The sequence below is a fragment of the Terrapene carolina genome, unplaced genomic scaffold (genome assembly GCF_002925995.2).
Source record: "Terrapene carolina triunguis isolate 2854851 unplaced genomic scaffold, T_m_triunguis-2.0 Scaffold511, whole genome shotgun sequence".
In the NCBI taxonomy this organism is placed as follows: Eukaryota; Metazoa; Chordata; order Testudines; family Emydidae; genus Terrapene; species Terrapene triunguis.
Genome location: NW_020664862.1, coordinates 1,091,118 through 1,114,913, shown reverse-complemented (window position 1 = coordinate 1,114,913; position 23,796 = coordinate 1,091,118). Strand labels below are relative to the sequence as shown.

Sequence of the window (23,796 nt, the reverse complement as noted above, 5' to 3'; positions counted from 1 at the left end):
GGGGCTGTTGCTCCATTGCTTGTCAGTTAGACCCATTCAGCCTCAATGTATTGCAAACACTGGTCCGGTGACTGTGCTGAAACTCCTGTTGTCCCCATGATGCTCCAAGACTCCCCTCAGAAATCCACTACCTACCCCTCACTGTGACCTCCGAGCACCCCCACATCTGCCACAGACACCAATGTGCTGGAGTCACAGGGCTGCCCAGAAGCCAGCTGTCACAGGAGGCTTTGGTAAGACACATGGGAGGTGTGTTGCTCTGTGGAACCCTGACATAGCCTTGATCTTAGGGTCTCAGAGTATCTGAGCACCTGGAATTTATTTATTCTCCCGCCACCCCTGTGAGGCAGGGCAGGGCTATTATCCACCTGTGCAGAAGCTCAGAGACAGGAAATGGCTTCCCCATGGTCACACACAGCATGGGAATTAAATCCTGAGTCACAGAGCAGTGCTCAGATCACAGGCCCAGCCTTCCAGCCATCTGAGCAGTGACAGGCCTGGCTGGATTCTCTACTGCACCAGCAGAGCTCCCCGCATGCTGCAGAGAGTGGGGATGGCAAGGACCCAGTTACAGGGGTTTGATTCGCTGGCCTGTTCTCCCCCTGCCTCAGCTGAGCTTAGAGCAGCCTGGGGGCTGGGCTGACCTGCACCTGATGGTGACGGCTTCCAAGAGCACAGCACAATCTGGCCAAGTCCCTGCAGACGGGGGCTACCCCAGAGTGTCCCCTTGGCACCTGAGGAAGTCCTGCAGGCACCTGGCCCTTCTCTCTAAGGTCTTTGCAATGACTTACTCTCAGCCTGATATATTTAAAACAAGAGCCCCCTTTGTGGGAGTCACATTAATTCAGTCTTCAAAACACAGGCTCTTCTTCCCTCCAGCCCCATGCTTCTCCTTTACTTGGGAGACCCTATCCCCCTGCTTGCTGTGGTTAGCACTGGTTCAGCTTTCCCGCACCACCTGCTGCTCCTTTTCCCCTGAGTCCCCGCGAACTACCCCATCTCTTCCCACTAGGCCCTGACCCCTGCTCCTCCACTTCCCCTGAGGGTCTGATACCCAGCCAGGCTACAGCCCAGCCATGGTAAGAGCTGCCCAGGGAGCCGAGGCTGCTGTGTGGAGCCCCGCATTTTCCATTTTCCCTGAGTAGAACATCCTGAGGGGTGGGAACACAGGCTGGGGGCTTCACTCGGGCCCCCAGTCCCCTTTCCAGGGCACGAGGATGGTCTGGGAATCCACATAGTGGCTCTGTCTCCCTGGGCAGCTCTTATCATGGCCTGTCTCTGGCTTCAGGCCTGGAGAGGGGGTGGAGCCTCCGGTAATGAGGAGAAGCAGGGGGAGAGGTCTTGGGGGAAGAGATGGGGCAGAGGGAGAGGAAGAGAGGGAACAGGTGGAGCAGAAGGTGGGGCTTCAAGGGGGAAGACAAGGGATGGGCAGGGTCACAGAGGTGACCGGGCTCCTGCATGTGTCCCGCTTTTACCTTTTGAAAAGGTGATCCCCCTACATTGGCTGGGGTGGCCTGGGATAGGAGCTAGCCGTGCCTCTGTTGGGGAGTTTACACCCTTTCCAATCAGCTGGGGCAGCACAAACAGAGGTGAGGGGTAAGGGGAGGGAATCAGTAGCGTAGCTGGGGGGGGGTGCAGGGGAAGCAGCCGCTTCCCCTCAGCACATTTTCCAAAAGTGGCGCCTTAGTTAGGGGTTACCATGGCGCCAGCGGGCGGGGCCCACGCTCCGCTCTGAAGCTTGGCCTGCCGGGCCGGCGCTGGGCTCCTGCAGGCAAGGGGGGGCAGCACAGCTGGAGGAGCCATGGGGAGGGGGCAGCATAGCCGGAGGAGCCATGGGGGGGGGCGCGGCAAGGCCGGAGGAGTCATGGGGGGGGGGGCCCGGCCGGAGGAGCCAGGGGGGGGGGGCCGGGGGGGGAGCCAAGGGAGTGTGGCCAGAGGAGGAGCCAAGGGGGGGGCACCTTTTTAATGTTTGCTCCCCCTGCTCTTAGAACCTGTCTACGCCACTGGAGGGAATCTGGGCCTGAGTCCTTTGCCAGGACTCCTCTGTGTCAGACCCTCACTCACACACAGCTCTGCTCTGCCTCGGTGGGGAGTGGGATGAACAGGTGTGTGGTGCACAGAGCCATTAACGGGGATGCGGAGGTTTCCTGAATGGCTTTTGCTGGGCTCCTGCATTAATCATGTCTCTGACACAATTCAGTCACAAACACCTGGCTGAGGGCGTAGGGGAAGGGTGGGTGTCTGTGTCCCTGGAATAGCCCCTGTCCCCAGCTGGTGCAGCACCCATGGGTCATGCTGCACCCAGAGCGCTCAGGAAGGTCCAGGACTGTGACTGCAGCTTTTTTCATGGCCTGTGGATGTTTTACCAGAGACGGGTCAGTGACAGTCCAGGTGTAATGGGAAACAAGATCCACGTCCCTTCTTTTTATTAACTGTATAGCCAGGAATGCTGAGATTGGAGTAGCCAGAGATAGAGCTAATTATGGGCCAACATCCCACCTGTCTCCTGACTCTCCATGAACAAACTCACTCTATAAATGTTGCTGCCTGCCTTGGTCTCCTTCCCGTAGTGCCCTGTCCTCCCTCACTAGCAAGTGGGGACAGCCCCTTGCCCATTGCTCCATGCCTTAGACCAGTGTTTTTCAAACCCGTGGGTTGGAACCCGGTACTGGGTCGCGGCATGGAAGTCACTGGATCGCCTTGCTCTGGTCAGCACCGCCGACTGGAACATTAAAACTCCCATCAGTGGTGCTGCCCAGGTAAGGCAGGCTAGTGCCTACCTTTTCCAACACCGGGCTGCACCCCAGAAGTGGCCAGCAGTGGGTCCTGCTTCTAGGCAGGGGGGCCAAGGGGCTCTGTGCACTGCCCCCACCCCAAGCACCGGCTCTGCACTCCCATTGGCCGGGAACCAGCCAATGGGAACTGGGGGAGGGAGGCGGTGCCTGCGGGCTAGAGTCACGCAAAGCCGCTTGTGCACTTCCATCTAAGAGCTGGGCCTCCTGCTGGCTGCTTCCGGGGCGTAGCGCAGTCTGCGGTGCCACGACAGGCAAGAAGCCTACCTCTGCACCCCGGCTGTGCTGCTGACCGGGAGCTGCTGAAGGTAAGTCCATGCCCCAAACTACGCCCCAACCCTCTGCCCAGCCCTGAGCCTCCCCCAAACCTGGAACCCCTTCCTGAACCCCAAACCCCTCATCCCTGGTGCCACCCCAGAGCCTGCACCCCAGCCCAGATCCGTGACCCTCTCCCGAACCCCAACCCACTGCCCCAGCCCAGACGCCCCTCCCACACCCTGAACCTCTCATACCCAGCCCACCCTGCAGTCCTCACCCCTGCACCCCAACCCTTTGCCCCAGCCCTGAGCCCCTCCCTCCCCCCAACCCCCTCATTCCTAATTCCGTTGTGTCACAGGCATCAACAATTTTCTTCAACTGGGTCCCCAGAAAAAAAGTTTGAAAACCACTGCTTTAGACCCCATCTGAACCTCTCTCTACAGAGTGGAGATCAGTAGCTCATTTCTTCTTGGATGTATGGGTTCAGGATGTAATAGGTGACCACGTCTGGTGTTCTTTGTCTCCTGTGTTACAACCGCTGGAGCCGGGCGAGGAACTGACCCTTCACTTGATGAACACCCTGATTATCCTCGCACGAAGGTGTTTGCTTTTCACGCTGTACACAATGGGGTTCATCAGGGGCGGGACCAGCAGGGAGACGTAGCTCAGAATAATCTGAAGCAAGTGAGAAGAGCTATTCCAGAATCTGTACATCACAACCAAGCTGATGTCTGGTGTGTAGAAGAGCAGGATGGCGCAGATGTGGGAGACGCAGGTGTTCAAGGCCCTGAGGCATTGATCATGGGACGCAATGCTCAGCACTGTTTTGAGGATCATCACATAAGAGAGGAAGATGAGCAGCAAGTCCAACCCCATTGTTACGAGTTTGGTAAACAAGCCAAAGATATTGTTGACTTTGATATCTGAACAAGCCATCTTCATGACCTCCTGGTGTAGGCAGTAGGAATGGGTGAGGACATTGGCTCGACAGTATCGGAACTGTTTCAGGAGTATGGTGAGTGGGAGTATTACAGCCACCCCTCTTAGAACACACACCAGTTCCAGCTTGGCTATTCTTGGCAGGGTTAAGATGGAGGCATATCTCAGCGGGTCACGGATAGCTATGAAGCGATCCATGGCCATCAACAAGAGGATGGAGGATTCAATGCATTGAAGCGAGTGGATGAAGAACAGCTGGGCAAAACAGGCATCGAAGCTGATCTCCCTAAAGTTAAATAAGAATATACCCAGTGTCGTCGGCATGGTGGATATCGATAAGCCAAGGTCTGAGATGGCCAACATGGAAAGGAAAATGTACATGGGCTCATGGAGGCTTGGATCTGTTTTTATAATGAACAGAATGACTGAATTTCCTACTATCGAAATGACATACATTAAGCAGAAGGGGATAGAGATCCAGAGATGGACGTCTTCCTGCCCAGGTATCCCGGTGAGAAGAAACACTGCAGAGTTGAAGTTGGTGTCATTGACAGCTGACATAATGTACTGGGTAGGTCCAGGGAGTTTTGAACTTTCCTTCCTGAAAGGAAAAAGAACAGGAGACTTGATGATATTTAATGAGACATCTTTCTGCTCTGAGTGCAAGTCTAGAGACTCCCAGGAGCTCAAGGAAAATCAGCAAAAACATAGTCTTGGATTTACACCACTGTGAGGAAGATCGGCACAGCCAGACTGGATCAGACCTGCAGTCCATCTAGCCCAATATCCAGTGGCCAGGTCCAGATGCTGCAGAGGAAGGTGGAAGCTCTGCAATAGGCAGCTATAAGACAACCTGCTGCAAGAGACAATTTTCCCCTGACACCCACTAATTAGACATTTTTTGGGTGTAAATCAGGAAGGTTTAGAGCCCTTTCATGAGTTTTTTTTTTTTAAATCCTCACTACTGTATTTGGATTTTCTGGTCACTCATATAAACACATCCAGTCCCTCTTTGAATCCTGCTAAGCTCTTGGATTGTGCTAAATGCTACTATAGGAACCACCACATTCTCATTTCCCATTTCCACTTTCCAAATAACTACCCTATACCCCAATTGCACCCAAGGAGCGGCCATTCGGTTAGCCCAGCTTATGCAGTGGGAAAATTTTCTGAGGAAAAGAGGCTTGCTGGAAGGGGCCTTGCATGGTCTAACTGGAGCAGCCGCTATCTGGACAATAAACAAGGCCCAAGACCATGAACAACGCCTGGGAAATTTGAAAAGGGCATCGGGCCTCCTTACTGAGGCAGGGTTAACCAGCACCCACTCAAATATAGAAACCCTCCATGCCCTGTCAGGACTGGGAACCACAACCCAAACCCTCTTAACAAAATTTATAAACACCCTCGTTTTAATAGGGAAAGACACCGGATGAGATTCAGCTTGCAGCCAAATGCAGGATTTCTTTAATGGTCTCTTAGCAGAAATGCAGAGTGATGTCCTCAGTCAGCGATGGCCCAAAGCCCTTAACACTACTGCAGAAGTGCCACCCGAGCTGTGGAAATGGAGGCATACGTGGACGTTGTCAGGATGGGCCTGCGACTCCTCAAAATGCTCTTTCCAGGCCTCGGGGCCTGTCAATGGCACATGGGCCCCAGTGCACTTACTTTTGCCGGGACCCTGGGCGGGCTGTCTATGGGACTGCATTATCGGCCGGCAGGTATGGGAAGTCAAGTCACCCCATGAACCTAGCCGTTTTATCACCACTCCCCATGATTTCGCTGCTCAACAGGTCTGGGTGGGAATCGGAATCTTGTGGTCCTTATGGCCCTTGGAACCCCCACAGTTGTTTTGTCTCCGTAAGTTGCACCCTGGGGAATTACTGAACATCTTTGATACAGTTTGTTGGGAAGGAGAAGCAATAGGTAAGGCCCCAGGAGGAGAACTCCTATTTAGCAAAAAGGATGGTTGCGCCCTGCCATCAAATCCCCACATCCCTCTTCCCTTTCACCTTAACTTAACCACTACCCAGGGTAGCCACTTTATCACATGGCCTGCTAATCCCCAAATCTACGTAACCCTCCACCCAGCCGTCCCCTTTACTTTCGATTGGACTTCCCTCATCCCAAACCGCTTCTTAAATTTGACTTTTCTGATTTCCATCCTCTCAAACATATCTCACCTCCAAAACCAAATACATGTAATAGAGGTTGAATACAACAGAGAGGCCAAAGCATTTCAAACTGCCTACCAAGTGGGTGCCCTATGTTCTTCCCACGACGTTTTGTGTTTTGCCTCTAAAAAAATCACCCAAGCCACGCCCAGCCTCTTCACATCCTCAGTCTTAAAAAATACTAGCTGGTCTAATTCTTGCAATCTGTTGCGTTTTATTAATCGCCACCCTTTGTTGCCTGTGCAGGGTGTGTCGTTTACCCCAGCTACAGGTTCAATCACCACCCCAAGCCCTTCCTTTTCCCATCGATACCCCCAACACAACACTATACTTTCCTACAGACCCAGAAGTTAGTCACCTTAGTGTCCACCCCTCCGGCACTACCAGTCTCGCGTCCACTGATCCCCTTTTACAAGAAACTAAGCCTAAATACTGCACTATGGCCTCTTTAGCAAATTATAATAATGATGCCTACATGGCATCAGAGGAGGGAAATTGTGGGGAAAAAGAACTAGGTGGCCTTCTTTATGGCAGCCAAAGTAACACCGAAGGCCCAAGTTCAGGCCCTCTGACAGAAGCTGACTATACAGACGGCCTTTACATAGAACAGTACAGGCCAGGGCCTGAACAAAACTAAGCTGTACAAGCCCCTGTCAAGGCTATGACCAGAGGAGGGAAAGGGGGGGGGGTAGGGAGCAATGTGAAAGGCTTAGCAACATAATAACTGCTTGTTTATGAAAAACATGATAGCCGCTTGTTGTGAAACATGATAACTGCCTATCTGTAAGAACATGATAATGCTTGTCTATGAAAGATAATAACGGCTTATATGAAGAAATTGCTTCCAGTAAAGGCCAACTTCTCCTATAGTTCCAGCTATCTGCCAATCAGCCAATCATATATCATCTTTGGGCGTCCCATGCCCTTAACCAGAGAACCCCGGAAAAAAACAATATGTACCCTGACGAAAACAACACTCCAACTGGTGCCAAGTACCACCCAGGTCGGAAACCCCCCACCCAATAGGCACCCAATTCTCGTAAATAATGAGGGAGCTACCGGGAAAAAGGGACAGATCCCAACTCTTATTTTCGCAAAAATGACGCATAAATGACGTATTATTTGTACTATGCTTGCGGTTTGAGCAAATAAAGCAGCCTGCGTGCTGTGCTGGGTGTGGTAGGTTTCGGACTGCTACCCCAACGCGTTGGTATGTTTTGCAATAAACTGGCCTCAGGCTTGAGTCTGTGAACTAAAATCAATGCGTGGGTGACTTTTTCCACGACAGCGCCATTGATATATTATAGTTGGGAGTTCTGCAGCCTACTTGAGCACAGTTTGATTTTACAATTATGACCTTCCCACAAAAAAAAACCCCACCCTTTCCAGACCTCCACTTCTGAATATTTCCCAGTGTATCATGACATGTGTGTAAACCCATGGCAAGTGCATGGTGAAAAAGGTAATTGTATTTATCTGTCCTGCATTGAAGCCAGGGCCGCCGAGAGCGGGTTCGGGCCCCGGTGAAAAAAAAATGTCGGGCCCCCCAGCAAGCGCGGACCGGCTAAAAATAATGATACTACCGAGAAAGACAAAAACATATACAACATAGTCGGGCCCCAGGCCCCCTTCCGGACCGCCGGGCCCCGGAAAGACAAAAACATATGCAGCATAGTCAGGCCCCGGGCCCCCGTCCGAACCGCCGGGCCCTGGTAATTTGTACCGGCTTCTCCCCCCCTCTCGTCGGCCCTGATTGAAGCGATTTATAAACTTGTTTCATTGCCTCATTATATATAATTATTTATTTTCTCCACTCCTGAGAGTCCAACTTATGTCACTGCCTCTTTGCAGCACATGGGATAAATTCTTAAGGCCAGGTTTTGAATTCAATAACAGTGACTTCAACTATGTCACTCCAGATTTCCATGTTTAATTGCGATCAGAACCAGGCTCTATTAACCTTCCCTTACCAACTGTTCCCGATGATACACTCTGTCACCAAGAATCCCTCCAAGAGAAGCTGAAGTGCTTTACCTGGCCAGGGTTGACTGAATCCAGAGAGTTTGATCATCATACAGGATTCTCTTCATCCTCACAGGACCTGCATCCTCTCTCCATACAAGGGTCTGTAAATATCTGGGAAGTTACAGCCCATCACAGACAGTTACTTCAGCTGGATGGGGGAAGAGGATGGCATCACAAATGAGTGAACAGTGAAAACACTATGTTTACACTCATATCCAGTTGAGTATGCAAGTTACTTCAGCCATTCTCATGTAACAGGTGATGGGTGTCCATTATATACAACCACTCTTACAGTCCCCTTTCCTGCACCTCAGCTCGACACTTTTCTAAAACACAAACCAGTGGATCTGTTCTCCCAGGACTTTTTGCACAGAGGGATTGTGTTCATGACGCTGAATGTAAATGTCACAAGCAGCTTCTGATCAGTTACCAGGAGATAGTATCATGCAACTGTTCACTGAACAAAGAGTTAATATCACAGATCCATTGCAAATAGTATGTGGAGTACTTCTGAAATACTTTCTAAAGCAAAAGCCATTAAGCAGTAAAGTTAACATTACTCCTTCCTGTAGAGATTCCAACAGCTTTGCTTCTGGACTTTCAATATAGAGGCAAGTTTGATTTGTAATATTTGTATTACAATGAAAAGTTTGGGCATAACATTTACACATCTGTACTTTAGCACACACATATCAACCCATTCTTCTCCTCTGATCTTCTTTCAGAGATGATTTCTCAGGTTAGAGTGGGACTTAAAATGCACCGTCTGTCATCTGGATTTCTTCAGAACCTGAAAAGATCGCAGTTCCCCTCTGGTGTTACCCGGACCGGTGATCTGCTAGGTCACTCCAATCCTTGACTGGTAGCCAGCCTTACCCTGCTCTGCTGTGAGAACACTCACTCCTGGGCTGTTCACACACAACCTCTGGCATGTAAGCTGCTCCTTGGATTGTGCAACCAAATAACACCAGCCAATATCTCCGGTCCCAGACACAGCCCTAGGAACCTCCATCTTGCAGTGTCCAGTTATGCCCGCTGGACGCTGCAAGCTTATATGAGTTCATCAATTTAAAAAAGAAATTGATATGTACCAGGCTTATTATCCCCAGAGGAGTCTCTGACACACTTCAGACCAAACACACTGCTTCAGGTAGAATAAACAAACAGATTTATTAACTACAAAGATAAATTTTAAGTGATTATAAGTCAAAGCACAACAAGTCAGATTTGGTAAAATGAAAGAAAAGCAAAACACATTTTAAGCTGATCTTAACACTTTCAGTGCCTGTACAAACTTAGATGCTTCTCACCACAGGCTGGCTGGTTGCTCTTCAGCCAGGCTCTCCCCTTTGATCAGCGCTTCAGTCGCTTGGTGTGGTGTCTGTAGATATAGTTGGAAGAGAGAGAGAGAGAGTCTGGCAAAGTCTCTCCCTTTTATCATGTCCTTTCTTCCCTCTTGGCTTTGCCCCGCCCCCCCATAGAGTCAGGTGAGCATTACCTCATCGCAGTCCGAAACTGACCAAAGGAAGGGGGGTGACTCACTCGAGAGTTTTAAGGGATTCTTTTGTTGCTGCCTAGGCCAGCGTCCTTTGTTCCTGTGAGGCTGGGCTGGGTTTGTTCCATACACGCACTGATGAGGTGTGAACTGCCCCTCTGCTCTTGGAGAGTTTTTGCCTGGGCTTGTTTTAAGCCATGAGGATACATTTTAAGCTTCATAACTATATACATGAAATTATAACCTATAACCTTACTATAACTGCATCCGAAAAAGTGGGCTGTAGCCCACGAAAGCTTATGCTCTAATAAATTTGTTAGTCTCTAAGGTGCCACAAGTACTCCTGTTCTTATAACATCACTGTAACAATTACTATAACATCACTATAACAACCAAGCTCAGTGCATCATGAGCCTTCCAAAGACACCCAAACTTGGCACTGGATACCAGTCCCCCCGAGGTACAGAGTGTCACACAGTCTGTAGCCTGTATCCAGAGTGATAACAGACATTGGGATTAGCATAGAAAATACTCATTCCCTGAGCTCTCACTCTTTAGTACATAGTGACCCCAGCACCTGTTATTCAGGCACGATGAGGGTTTGCAGGAAGTGGATTTCAAGGTCAAATGCATGAGTATTCATGGAAATGGAACTTCATTTCACACACGAACATAGTCTATTGCTCTCACTCTCTCACTCTCTGACTGTCTCTGTCCTGTATTCATAAAGTCCATAGCACCCGGGAACAGAATTGTGACGGACACGGAACTGAGCTTCCATAATGGATGTGTATGTGAAACCCAGTTGTTGGGATTTTTGCTGAAGAGCTACATTGGGTTAACTATTGGGATGTTTATGTTATGGCGGTATTATGGCTCTTCGTAGTTCAATAGCAGGCTGCTAGAAAACAAGCAGGGAAGGAAACTACAGCTCAAGAAAAGCCATCGCTCAGTCAGCACTTCAGGGAGATTGAGAGACTACAAGCTGGGAAGAGCCTATTTCTGGGCTCCAGCCACGTTACACAGGTTGTTTTACCAGCGCTGGGAGTCTCTGCAGATGTGGGGCAAGTGTTGCTGAGAAGCTCTTCAGACTGACAGGCACACACACCACTGGGGAAGTCTGAAGGCCCTTGGCCTGCCTGGGTCCCTGTCAGAGTGGGAAGATTTGCGGTCAGAGATGTGTACTCTTATTCTCCCATGTTATGCTTTCTTCCTGCTGTTGAGATTAAACTGTATTTTGGTTTAAGAAGGCTGGCTGGTCACTCATCTCACTACTACTCACAGACTCCCAGGTGCCGAACCCACTTGGACTGCTGGGTAAGGATCCGGTAGCCCAGGGACCAGGATGAGGGTGCGAGGATTGAGAGGGAAGGGTACGAGGCCTGACATCTGATGCTCTGAGAACAGGGCGTGAGCAGAGATACCGGTAGCCATATAACTCTTAGAGGTATCTACAGAGCAGTAGTGCTGGAACCCTCAGCCAGTCAGGAAACAGCAATATGACCTATATGACCTATTACCATGAAGCAACGCAGCTCTGAATTCCTGCATTCACAATCGAGCCAGAGAAAAAAACCTTTGAAAATGCATCTGCTGATTAAATTTCCAGGAGCAAATAAACCTGACACAATTTGGGAACTAGTCATTGATATTTCGTGGGGTCTTCTCTCATTCAGCCCCGGCATGATTGGAGCCAGAGCACACAGCACCTCTAGAAATGGGACCCCTTGAGAAATCCTGACTCGGGGCATCGGGGTTTTAACACTCCATAATCGCTTTGAATGTCAGATCTCTGTGTAACTTGAACAACCCACCGTGGAGCATGAGCAGATTTAGGGGAGGGGTTCCCAAGCTAGCTACTGCTGCCTGCCCTCCAGCCCCTGTCACTGAGTCACCCCAACAGCCCAGCTGAGTCCTCTGCCGCTGCACAGAACCTCTGCAAATGGAAACAGCTCGCAGCCTTTCCCCTTCACTTCACATTTTAAAGACAGTGAAAGCTGCCAACATACCCAATTCCTGCTAGCCGAGGAGCTGATGACACCAGAGGTCTTCACCCTGAAGGACAAGGAGTCATCGGATAGTTAGCACAGGCAGCAGGCAGTATCTGTTAGATAGGGAGGCAACTGTCTTTATGAAGAAAGCTTCCACATTTCCTTGGGGGCCACTTGGCCATCAGGGAACCTCAGCTGCTTGGCTTAGTGTGCACCAGCTTTAACCTTGTCACGGCCAATGGCAAACTGCAGGAGGCCAAATCACAGGGGATGCGCGGTGATCTTACCCACCTGGACTGCAGTGCCAGCCCTACTGCAGTTTCTATTCCTGGAATCCGGGCTTGTCATCACTGTCCGTATGGTTTCGATTAGTCACATGGCTACCATGGGGGTGGCTGAGTGGTAACGATGATGCTGTCACAGCTGTGATCTTGCTGAAATAAAATAAAATAGGATAATAATAATAATAAATGTATAATATAGAAGCAGATTTCTCCCCGGCAGCCTCCTTTCCTGCATTACAAACCCAGGATGCAGGCCAGGGAAGGGAGATTCCACAAGGCTCCATATAGGAAACTTCCCTCGGCTCATTTCAGGAGGTGACGTCCCTTCCCTTCTCCCTGAGGAATGAAAGGGGGGGGTCAAGTTCCCCAAAGTTATGCACAGATGTCATTGATCCACTGGTACTAGGCCCACCCACCATCTCTGTGCCTTCACAACTGCTCTAGACCCTCTCCAGCTCCGTGCTAGCACAGGCTCATCAGAGATGTGCTCCCAGTACCTGTCACAGTAGCCACTGCCCACAGGATCTGCTGAAGGGGCGTTGTACAGGGTGGAAGGGGCTATACAGAGATGGGAAGGCTGATTAGAGTAGCTGATGGGCACAATACCCCAGCCACAGACTGGCCAGGGGAATTTGACCTTTCCATACCAAGAGTGCAGCCATAGACTCCGTCAGTGCAAACTTCATTTATGTTACGAGGACGAGGCAGATGAAAAGCCTCCAAGTTCTCTTGGGAATCCAGTCAGCTGCAGCTGGGTAGCATCATGGCAACTGATCTTTCAGAGAAAAATGATCCGTTTTCTATGAAACCTCACCCCAAAAATGGGTGAAAAGGAAACATTTTAATTTGGGTGAAAATTCTTTGTGGTGGTGGTGACTGTTTTTCAGCTGAGCTTTAGCTCAAACCATGAGCCTCTGTCCCTTCTGCTACAGGACCACACCCACAGGTGGCAGCGCTAGCCCCTCATCAGCCACACACAGTGAACCACCTCTTCGGGTAACCATATTTCCCAAAGAGAAAGCAGGTGATCCCCAGATGCTCGCTCGAGCCCCCCGTGCGAGGCTGTCACCCATTGCTGGAACCCTGCAGGGGACACCCTTAGGTCTCAGAAGGCTGTCACCTGTGGCTGGAAAGCTAGAAAATCTGAAGCACTCCAAAGGCTAGGAAACCAAAGGCACATGAAAACAAACCCCACATTAAAATCTCAGTGTTTTTAAATCAATCTCATGATTTTTTGGGGGTGTGACTCATAATTTTTAAATGGGACTTGGTGATAGTACATACATAGTTCAAAAGATCTGAAAAAACAACTAGCAAATGACACAAAAGCTAACAGCAATTTTTTTAAAGTACATCAGAAGCAGGATGCCTGCCAAACAGTCCGTCGGGAAACTGGATGATCAAGGAGCTAAAGGAAGCACGCAAGGAAGATAAGGCTGTTGCAGAGAAGCTAAATGGATTGTTTGCATTGGTCTTCACTGCACATGATGTGAGGGTCATTCCCATGTCTAAGCCTTTCTTTTTAGATGATAGGTCATAGAATCATAGAATATCAGGGTTGGAAGGGACCTCAGGAGGTCATCTAGTCCAACCCCCTGCTCAAAGCAGGTCCAATCCCCAACTAAATCATCCCAGGGCTTTGTCAAGCCTGATCTTAAAAACCTCTAAGGAAGGAGATTCCACCACCTCCCTAGGGAACCCTTTCCAGTGCTTCACCACCCTCCTAGTGAAAAAGTTTTTCCTAATATCCAAACTAAACCTCCCCCACTGCAACTTGAGACCATTACTCCTTGTTCTGTCAACAGGTACCACTGAGAACAGTCTAGATTTGAGTTACTGTCCCACATTTAGGTATCAATAGAGGAGGTTTTGGAACAAATTGATATATTAAACAGTATTAAGTCACCGTGACCAGATGGGATTCACCCAAGAGTTCTGAAAAAACTCAAATATCAAATTGATGAACATAGAACATAAGAACGGCCAGATTGGGTCAGACCAAACATTCATCTACACCAGTATCTGGTCTTCCAACAGTGGCCAATGCCAGATGACCCAGAGGGAATGAACAGAACAGATCAGATAATCATCATGTGATCCATCCCCTGTCTCCCATTCCCAGCTTCTGGCAAACAGAGGCTGGGGACACCATCCCTGCCCATCCTGGCTAATAGCCATTGATGGACCTACCCTCCATGAATTTATCTAGTTCTTTTTTGAACCCTGTTAAAGTCTTAGCCTGCACAACATCCTCTGGCAAAGAGTTCCACAGGTTGACTATGTGTTGTGTGAAAAAATACTTCCTTTTGTTTGTTTTAAACCTGGTGCCTATTAATTTCATTTGGTGACCCCTAGTTCTTGTGTTATGGGAAGGAGTAAATAACACTTCCTGATTCACTTTCTCCACACCAGTCATGATTTTATACACCTCTATCATATCCCCCCTTAGTCGTGTCTTTTCCAAGCTGAAAAGTCCCAGTCTTATTAATCTCTCCTCATATGGTAGCCGTTCCATACCTTTAATCATTTTTGTTGCCCTTTTCTGAACCTTTTGCAATTCTAATATATCTTTTTTGAGATGGGATGACCACATCTGCACATAGTATTCAAGATGTGGGCGTACCATGGATTTATATAGAGGAAATATGATATTTTCTGTCCTATTTTCTATCCCTTTCTTAATTATTCCCAGCATTCTGTTCGCTTTTTTGACTGCTGCTGCACATTGAATGGATGTTTTCAGAGAACTATCCTCAATGCCTACAAGATCTTTCTCTTGACTGGTACCAACTAATTAAATCTCATAATTTTATATGTATAGTTTTGATCATGTTTCCCAATATGCATTACTTTGCATTTACCAACATTGAATTTCATCTGCCATTTTGTTGCCAAGTCACCCAGTTTTGAGAGATCCTTTTGAAGCTCTTCACCATCTGCTTTGAACTTAACTATTTTCAGCCATTATGTATCATCTGCAAATTTCCCCACCTCACTTTTTACCCCTTTTTCCAGATCATTTATGTATATGTTGAATAGGACTGGTCCCAGTACATACTCCTGGGGGAAACCACTAGTTACCATTCTCCTTTCTGAAAATTTACCATTTATTCCTACCCTTTGTTTCCTATCTTTAACCAGTTACCAATCCAAGAGAGGACCTTCCCTCTTATCCATGATAGCTTAATTTGCTTAAGAGCCTTTGGAGAGGCACCTTGTCAAAGGCTTTCTGGAAATCTAAGTACACTATATCTACTGGATCCCCCTTGTCCACATGGTTGTTGACCCCCTCAAAGAATTCTAGTAGATTGGTGAGGCATGATTTCCCTTTACAAAAACCTTGTTGACTCTTCCTAAACATCATCTATCTGTCTAAGAATTTTGTTCTTTACTATAGTTTCAACCAGTTTGCCTGGGACTGAAGTTAGGCTTACCGGCCTGTAATTGCCAGGATCACCTCTGGAGCCCATTTTAAAAATTGGTGTCACATTAGCTATCCTCCAGTCATTTGGTACAGAAGATTATTTACAGGGTTACAAATCACAGTTAGTAGTTCTGCAATTTCACATTGGAGTTTCTTCAGAACTCTTGGGTGAATGGCATCTGGCCTGGTGACTTATTATTCTTTAGTTTATCAATTTGTTTCAAAACCTCCTCTAATGATACCTCAATCTGACACAGTTCCTCAGATTTGACACCTAAAAAGAATGGCTCAGGTTTGGGACTCTCCCTTAAATCCTCAATCGTGAAGACCTATGCAAAGAATTTATTTAGTTTCTCTGTAATGGCCTTATCATCCTTGAATGCTCCTTTAGCAACTTGATCATCCAGTGGCCCCGCTTCTTGTTTAGCAGGCTTCCTGCTTTTGATGTACTTAAAAACATATTACCTTTTGAGACTTTGGCTAGCTGTTCTTCAAATTCCTTTTTGGCCTTCCTATATTTTTACACTTCATTTGCCAGAGTTTATTCTCCTTTCTATTTTCCTCACTAGGATTTAACTTCCACTTTTTAAAGGATGCCTTTTTGTCTCTTACTGCTTCTTTTGCTTTTTTGTTTAGCTATAGTAGGAATTTTTAGGTTCACCTAGCATATTTTTTAATGTGGGGGATACATTTCAGTTGAGCCTCTATTATGGTGCCTTTAAAAATTTTCCATGCAGCTTGCAGGGATTTCACTTTTGGCACTGTGCCTTTTCATTTCTTTTTAACTAACTTCCTCATTTTTGTGTAGTTCCCCTTTCTGAAATTAAGTGCTACAGTGTTGGGCTGCTGTGCTGTTTTTCCCACCACAGGGATGTTAAATCTAATTATATTATGGTCACTATTACCAAGTGGTCCAGTTATATTTACCTCTTGGACCAGATCCTGTGCTCCAATTAGGTCTAAATAAAGAATTGCCTCTCCTCTTGTGGGTTCCAAGACTAGCTATTCCAAGAAGCAGTCATTTAAGGTGTCAAGAAACTTTATCTCTGCATCCTGTCCTAAGGTAACAAGTACCCAGTCAATGTGGGGATAGTTGAAATCCCCCATTATTATTGAGTTTTTTATTTTTATAGCCTCTCTTATCTCCCTTAGCATTTCACAGTCACTATCACCATCCTGGTCAGGTGGTCTGTAATATATCCCTACTGCTATATTCTTATTATTCAAGCATGGAATTACTATCCAGAGAGATTCTATGGTACAGTTTGGTTCATTTAAGATTATTACTTCATTTGATTCAACCCTTTCCTTCCATATAGTGTCACTCCCCACAAGTACGACCTTTTCTGTCCTTCTGATACATTTTGCACCCTTGTATTACTGTGTCCCATTGATTATCCTCATTCCACCAAGTTTCTGTGATGCCTATTATATCAATATCCTCATTTAATAAAAGGTACTCTAGTTCACCCATCTTATTATTGAGACTTCTAGCGTTTGTATATAAGCACTTTAAAAACTTGTCATATTTTGCTATCTGCAATTACATGATGTGATTGAATGGGACTCTTTTTCATTTGACTATTTCTCATCAGATCCTACCCATATCTTATAATCTTCCATCTTCTCCTGCATACTAAGACATAGAGAATCTCTATTAATGGATCCTCCCCTAAGTGATGTCTCTGTCTGAGCCACGTGCATCTCCGCACCTGTCGGCTTTCCCCCAGCCCTTAGTTTAAAAACTGCTCTATGAACTTTTTAATTTTAAGTGCCAGGAATCTGGATCCATTTTGGTTTAGGTGGAGCCCAGCCTTCCTGTATCGGCTCCCCCCTCTCCCAAAAGCTTCCCCAGTTCCTAATAAATCTAAACCCCTCCTTCCTACACCATCGACTCATCCAGGCATTGAGACCCTGCAGTTCTGCCTGTCTTGGCAGCCCTGTGCGTGGAACTGGAAGCATTTCAGAGAATGCTACCATGGAGGTCCTGGACTTCAATCTCTTACCTAGCAGCCTAAATTTGAATTGCCTTGGCCAGAACACAACATCACTTCTTACCCCTCCCATGGGATAGAAAAGGGGAGGGATGAAGACCTCAGACTCACAACCCTCCAAAATGGACCATAAATGATAAAGGGTGGGACTAGGGGTGTGAATTGCATGTATATATAGACCTGGTAGGAGGAGTGGGGAGTGGGAAGGGGAATGGGAGAATGGGGGACTGGGAATAGGGAAATAAGGGAATGAAGAACGGGGACACAGCATCTGAGCTGGGAAGAGGACATGGGGTAAAGGCTCTGCGGCATCAGAGCTTGGATGGGAGACACGGGGGAAAGGCTCTGCGGTGTCAGAGCTGGGAATGGAACACTGGGAATACACGGACTCTGCCGGTGTGTAGATCTATAGATATGCTTGTTTGGAACTAACCCCAATAAATATCGCATTGCACTTCAGACTTCTGGTCTGCTGCTTTCTGTCAGCATGACAAGAACCAGGGGAGAGAGTGAAGGGAACGACCTCTAACTGTGGTATGTAACCTATGGCTTAAACCAGCCTCTGCACCAGATGACTGGCACATAGTTAAAGTGATGCTGATTTTTAAACAAGGCTCCAGAGGCGATACTGGCAATACAGGCCAGTAAGCCTAACTTCAGTACCAGGCAAATTGGTTGATACTATACTAAAGAAGAGAATTATCAGACACATAGATGGACACACTTTGTTGGGGAAGAATCAACACACCTTTTCAAAGGGAAATCATGCCTCACCAATCTATCAGAATTCTTTGAGGCGGTTAACAAACATGTGGGCAAGGGTGATCCAGTTCATATAGTGTACTTAGAGTTTCAGAAAGCCTTCAACAAGGTCCCTCACCAGAGACTATAAAGAAAAGTAAACTGTCATGGGATGAGAAGGAAGGTTCTCTCATGGATCAGTAACTGGTTAAAAGACAGGAAACAAATGGTAGCAATAAAGGGTAAGCTTTCAGAATGGACAGAGGTAAATCGTGGGGCGCCACAGGACCAGAGCTTTCTCACGTCTTCATAAATGATCTGCAAGTTCTGGACACCCTATCCCAAAAATATATATTTGAATTTGAAAAAGTACAGAGAAGTGCAACACAAATATTTAGGGGTATGGAACAGCTTCCAGATGAGGAGAGATTAAAAAGACGGGGACAGTTCTGCTTGGAAAAGAGACAACTAGGGGGGAGATATGATAGAGATCTATAAAATCAGGAGTAGTGTGGAAAAAGTGAATCAGGAAGTGTTTTTTACCCCTTCACAAGAACCAGGGGTCATCCAATGGAGTTAACAGACAGTGGATTTAAAACAAACACAATGCACAGTCAGCCTGTGGAACTCATTGCCAGTGGACATTGTGAAGGTAAAAAGTATAAATGGTCCAAAGTAGATAAAGTTCATGGCCAATGGATGTTTAACCAGAGATGGGACAGTGAAAGGTCAGGTGTAATGGGAAACAACATCCCCGTCCCTTCTCTTTCTTGACTGGATCTACAGGAATTCTGAGATCAGAGCAGCCATCAATACGGCTCTTTATTAGCCAACATCCCACCAATCCCCTGGCTTTCACTGAAAACAATCACTTTGTAAATGCTGCTACCTGCTTTGGTCTCCTTCCCCAGTGTGCTGTCCTCCTTCGCCAGCACCTCTCCCATTGCTCCAGGCCTTAGGGCTGGTCTACACTGCCGCGCTAGTTCGGCGGCTGGGGATCGAAGTTCCGAGTTCGATTGATCGCGTCTGGTGTGGACGCGATAAATCGAACCAGGAAGTGATCCCCGTCGACTGCGGTACTCCAGCTCAACGAGAGGAGTACCGCGGAGTCGACGGGGAGCCTGCCTGCCGCGTGTGGACTGCGTCTGAACCGCGGTAAGTTCGAAGTAAGGTATGTCGAATTCAGCTACGTTATTCACGTAGCTGAATTTGCGTACCTTACTTCGACTTGGGGGGTAAGTGTAGACCAAGCCTTAGACTCCATCTGAACCTCTTTCTAAAGAGTGGAGATCAGTAGCTCATGTTGTCTCGCATGTAAGGACCCAGGATGGAATAGGTGGCCAGGGCCTGTGTTTTTCGTCTCCTGTGTCACCAGCTCTGGAGCCTGGAGATGAACTGACCTCCACTCGATGAATGCCCTGATTATCCTTACAGGAAGGTGTTTACTTTTCATGCTGTACATGATTGGATTAATTTGGGGTGGGACCAGCAGGTACTTGCAGCCCAGGGCAATCTGAAGCAGGGGAGAAGACCCCTTCCTGAATCTGTGTATCACAGACAAGCAGATCTCTGGTATGTAGAAGAGGAGGATGGCACAGAGGTGGGAAACACAGGTGTTCAGGGCCTGAGGCACTCTGCATGGGACACGATGCTCAGCATCTTATTCTCCCATGTTACACTTTATTCCTAGTGTTCAGATTAAACAGTGTTTTGGTTCAAGAAGGCTGGCTGGTCACTCATTTCACCACTACTCACAGACTCCCAAAGGGAAGAACCACAGGTGCCGAACCCACTCAGACCTGCTGGGCAAGCCCAGTCCCCCCACAGTGTGCTGTATCCCAGAGCCCAGTCTGGGTTTGGGAGGATCATGAAATTCTACCCCATGAGAGGACAGGGTACGAGGCCTGACATCTGGCACTCAGAGACCAGACAGACGTCAGAGAGCCTGGTAGCCCTGTAACTCTGAGGGATATTTACAGGGTAGAAGGCCTGGAGCCCTCATCCAATTTGGAAACATAAATCTGGCCTATCGGACAGGATACCACACAGCAATGATGAGCCAAAGAATAAAACCTTTTCACATGCATTTGTTGATTACATTTCTAGGAGGAAATAAACCTGAGGGGATTTGGGAACTAGTCACTGATATTCCTCAGCTTAGCCTCTCACTCAGGATCGGGCCCAGAGCACACGGCACCTCTAGAAATGGGACCCTTGGAGAAATCGTGACTCGGGCCGAGTGGTAATGATGATGATGTCACAGCTGTGGTCTAGTTGAAACAAAATAAAATAGAATGGGAGTTGTCGACAGAAACACTAACCCAGGAACTAATCCCTGTAACAAACCTTGTTGCCTAGTCTGTCCCCATATCTACTCTAGGGACACCATCAGAGGACCCAACCACATCAGCCACACCATCAAGGGCTCATTCACCTGCACATCTTCTAATTTGATATATGCCATCATGGGCCAGCAATGCCCCTCTGCCATAAATGGACACAAATTGGACATCAGGAATGGTAACATACAAAAGGCAGTAGGAGAACACTTCAATCTTCCTAGACATTATATAACAGATTTAAAAGTAGCTATACTTCAACAAAAAATGTCAGAAATAGACTTCAAAAAGGAACAGCAGAACTAAATTTCATTTGCAAATTTAACACCATTAATTTGGGGCTTGAATAGGGACTGGGAGTGGCTGGCTCACTACAAAAGCAACTTTCCCTCTCCTGGAATTGACACCTCCTCCTCAATTACTGGGAGTGGACTACATCCACCCTGATTGAATTGGCCATGTCAACTCTAGTTTTCCACTTGTGAGGTAACTCCCTTCTCTTCATGTGGCAGTATATTTATGTTTGCATCTGTAATTTTCACTCCATGCATCTAAAGAAGTGGGATTTTACCCATGAAAGCTTATGCCCAAATAAATTTGTTAGCTTTAAGGTGCCACCAGACTACCTGTTGTTTTTGTGGATACAGACTAGCATGGCTACCCCTAATCATAGAATATCAGGATTGGAAGGGACCTCAGGAGGTCATCTAGTCCAACCCCCTGCTCAAAGCAGGACCAATGCCCAACTATTTTTTTTTTGCCCTAGATGCCTAAGTGGCCCCCTCAAGGATTGAACTCACAGCTCTGGGTTTAGCAGACCAATGCTCAAGCCACTGAGCTGTCCCTCCCCCTGTGATACTTGCCAGTGAGACAAATATAGCCTTGAAGATTTTTATTGAGATAAATGGAATAGTATTCATATAGTAACTGAATGGTATTATACACTATAAAGCTTTTGCTTAATATACTCACACCCTTCCTTGCTTATCTGGTGGTAAGGGACAAAGGACCAGCCTCACCTCTGGCATTCCAGGAGTTCAGGTCCAGGTTCCTCAATTCTTGAGTGGGAGGTGCAGAGTTTAGGAAAACCTGAAGCTAACTTAGAGTTTCATTTAACTAACTGAATTAAAACTTAAAATTAAAACTAACAGACTAATAGACTAAGAAACTAAGAACGAAGAAGCATGGGGTTAGAAAACTTAGAAAACAAGTTCTGGAACTCAGAACCTCAGAAGCTTAGAAAAACAACCTCTCTTTACAATGACTCTATGCATCCGAAGAAGTGAGGTTTTTACCCACGAAAGCTTATGCCCAAATAAATCTGTTAGTCTTTAAGGTGCCACCAGACTCCTTGTTGTCTCTTTACAATATGGCTCAGCGCTTCTTATAGGGCATGGGTGCTTGAGCCCTCCTTCTATGTCCAAATTTATTTTCCTCACCCACAAAAATGTTAGGGTGCATTTACTCAATAGGCTGGTATGTTTGTACGTATTAATGACATATACATACATATTAATGACATCAGTAACAGATTTTGGATTTTACCATTCACCCGCATTTCCCAGTACCATTTTGTATTTAGTTTCCAGGGGTCTAATATTCCTGGACTCATTTACCCCAGGGTTATAAAAATTCTCCTGCATTATTTCACATGCAAATGAGGTGGGCACTGTCGCAATTTTCTAAACAAACTGTTTTGTTCCAATATGTTGATGACTTTGTCCAAGTAGGAGCATTTGGAAAGGCTTGACAAGATACTGCAGGTCCTAAAGGAAGCAGACCTGAAGGCACAGCTCAGGGTCGAACATGTCTCTTTCTTAGGTCTCACTTTGACAAAATGGGGTAGAACCCCAGCGCAACATAAGGTAGACACAATCCAAATGTTGCCTGTACCTTAGAACCCAATGGCTTTAAGATCCTTCTTGGGTTTGACTGAGTACCACAGAGATTTCGTTCCCAATTTTGCTTCCATTGCGGGTCCCTTGTACCAACTGTTAGAGTGTCCAATGGGAATGGACTGAGCGACACACGGAAGCAGTATCCCATCTGAAACAAGTCATTGTCAAGGCTCCAGTGTTGCTCACTCTAAATCCTGAGATACCCTGTCGTCTGGAGGTAGCAGTGAGTCTTAGGGTACGTCTACACTACCTGCTGGATCGGCGGGTAGCGATCGATCTATCGGGGATCGATATATCACCTGTAGTGTAGATGGGATAAATTGATCCTCGATCGCTCGCCCGTCGACTGCTGAACTCCAGCTCGGTGAGAGGCAGAAGCAAAGTTGACGGGGGAGCTGAGGCGCGCCGCGAGGATGCGAAGTAAGTAATTTAAATTTGATCTAAGATATGTCGACTTCCGCTACGCTATTCTCGTAGCTGAAGTTGCGTATCTTAGATCGATCCCCCCCGGCCCGGTGTAGACCAGGCCTTAATGTATTAGCAGCTGTGGTTTCACAAGAGAGACATGGGAACATCAGACCTGTGGCAGAAGGACCATTTCTTTGTAGATGGTTCTAGTTTTTATCATCAAGGAGAAAACGTATACTGGGTTTGAATCTATGCAGTTCCTCCCAAGGGAAAAGGAGAGCCTTGGGAGAAGGCATATTCATGCACTCCAAATTCAGCCCAAGATGCTGAATCAGCAGTGGTGGCTTGTGTGTTGGAGTACTGTGTGCAGTTCTCCATCACCACCATAAACCAAAGCATCTGTCTATTTTCACACTTATCATGGGTCTGCAATTCTCTCACAGAGTTTCTACCATGTTGGGGAAAAAATGGGTTCACGTCTTCTGATGGTTCACTTATTAAGTATGTAACGCTGATGAAATACATCCATTGGCTAGCAGTAAAAATCACTGTGCCAGGGTGGCTGATCAAAGTGAAAAAAATAAAGGCCCACTGAAAGTTAGTACCCTATGCTACAGAAAATGGGAAGGCTGACAAATTGGCCCAAGAAGGAGCCTGATCAGGGGAATCCTGGAAAGAAAGGGACCAGGAATATTCCATTACTATCCTTAGTCCCAGGTGCCCAATTGCCACAACTAAAGTTGCACAGACTGACATACCTGACTTAAAATAGATGCAGAAATTGGATACAGACATAGTGAGAGTAATCCAAGAACTTTCTAGAACAGAAGGAGAATGGTCCCAAACATTAGATCCCCTGTACAGAAGATATGAACAGCATTTACAGGCAGTGAACTGAGTTCTTACGTATACAGGAGGTCCTTTCCCTGTGTGGGTAGTTCCAGCTCACCTCTGGAGGGAAGTGATGTACATGGTTCATGACACTCCAACAGGAGGACACCAGGGAGTGTACAAAACTGTTCAGCATCTTGCATCTG

At 47.2% G+C, this 23,796-nt stretch overlaps 1 protein-coding gene across 1 annotated transcript; it reads right to left on the bottom strand.

The window, feature by feature from the left end:
- Positions 1 to 3,614: 3,614 nt before the first annotated feature.
- On the bottom strand, positions 3,615 to 8,250 carry LOC112115633 (olfactory receptor 51G2-like). The gene is made up of 2 exons (XM_024212765.2): positions 8,195 to 8,250; positions 3,615 to 4,590 (listed from the first exon to the last, which is right to left on the bottom strand). The coding sequence occupies exons 1-2, from the start codon at positions 8,248 to 8,250 to the stop codon at positions 3,615 to 3,617; spliced, it is 1,032 nt and encodes a 343-aa protein (XP_024068533.2).
- Positions 8,251 to 23,796: the final 15,546 nt, after the last annotated feature.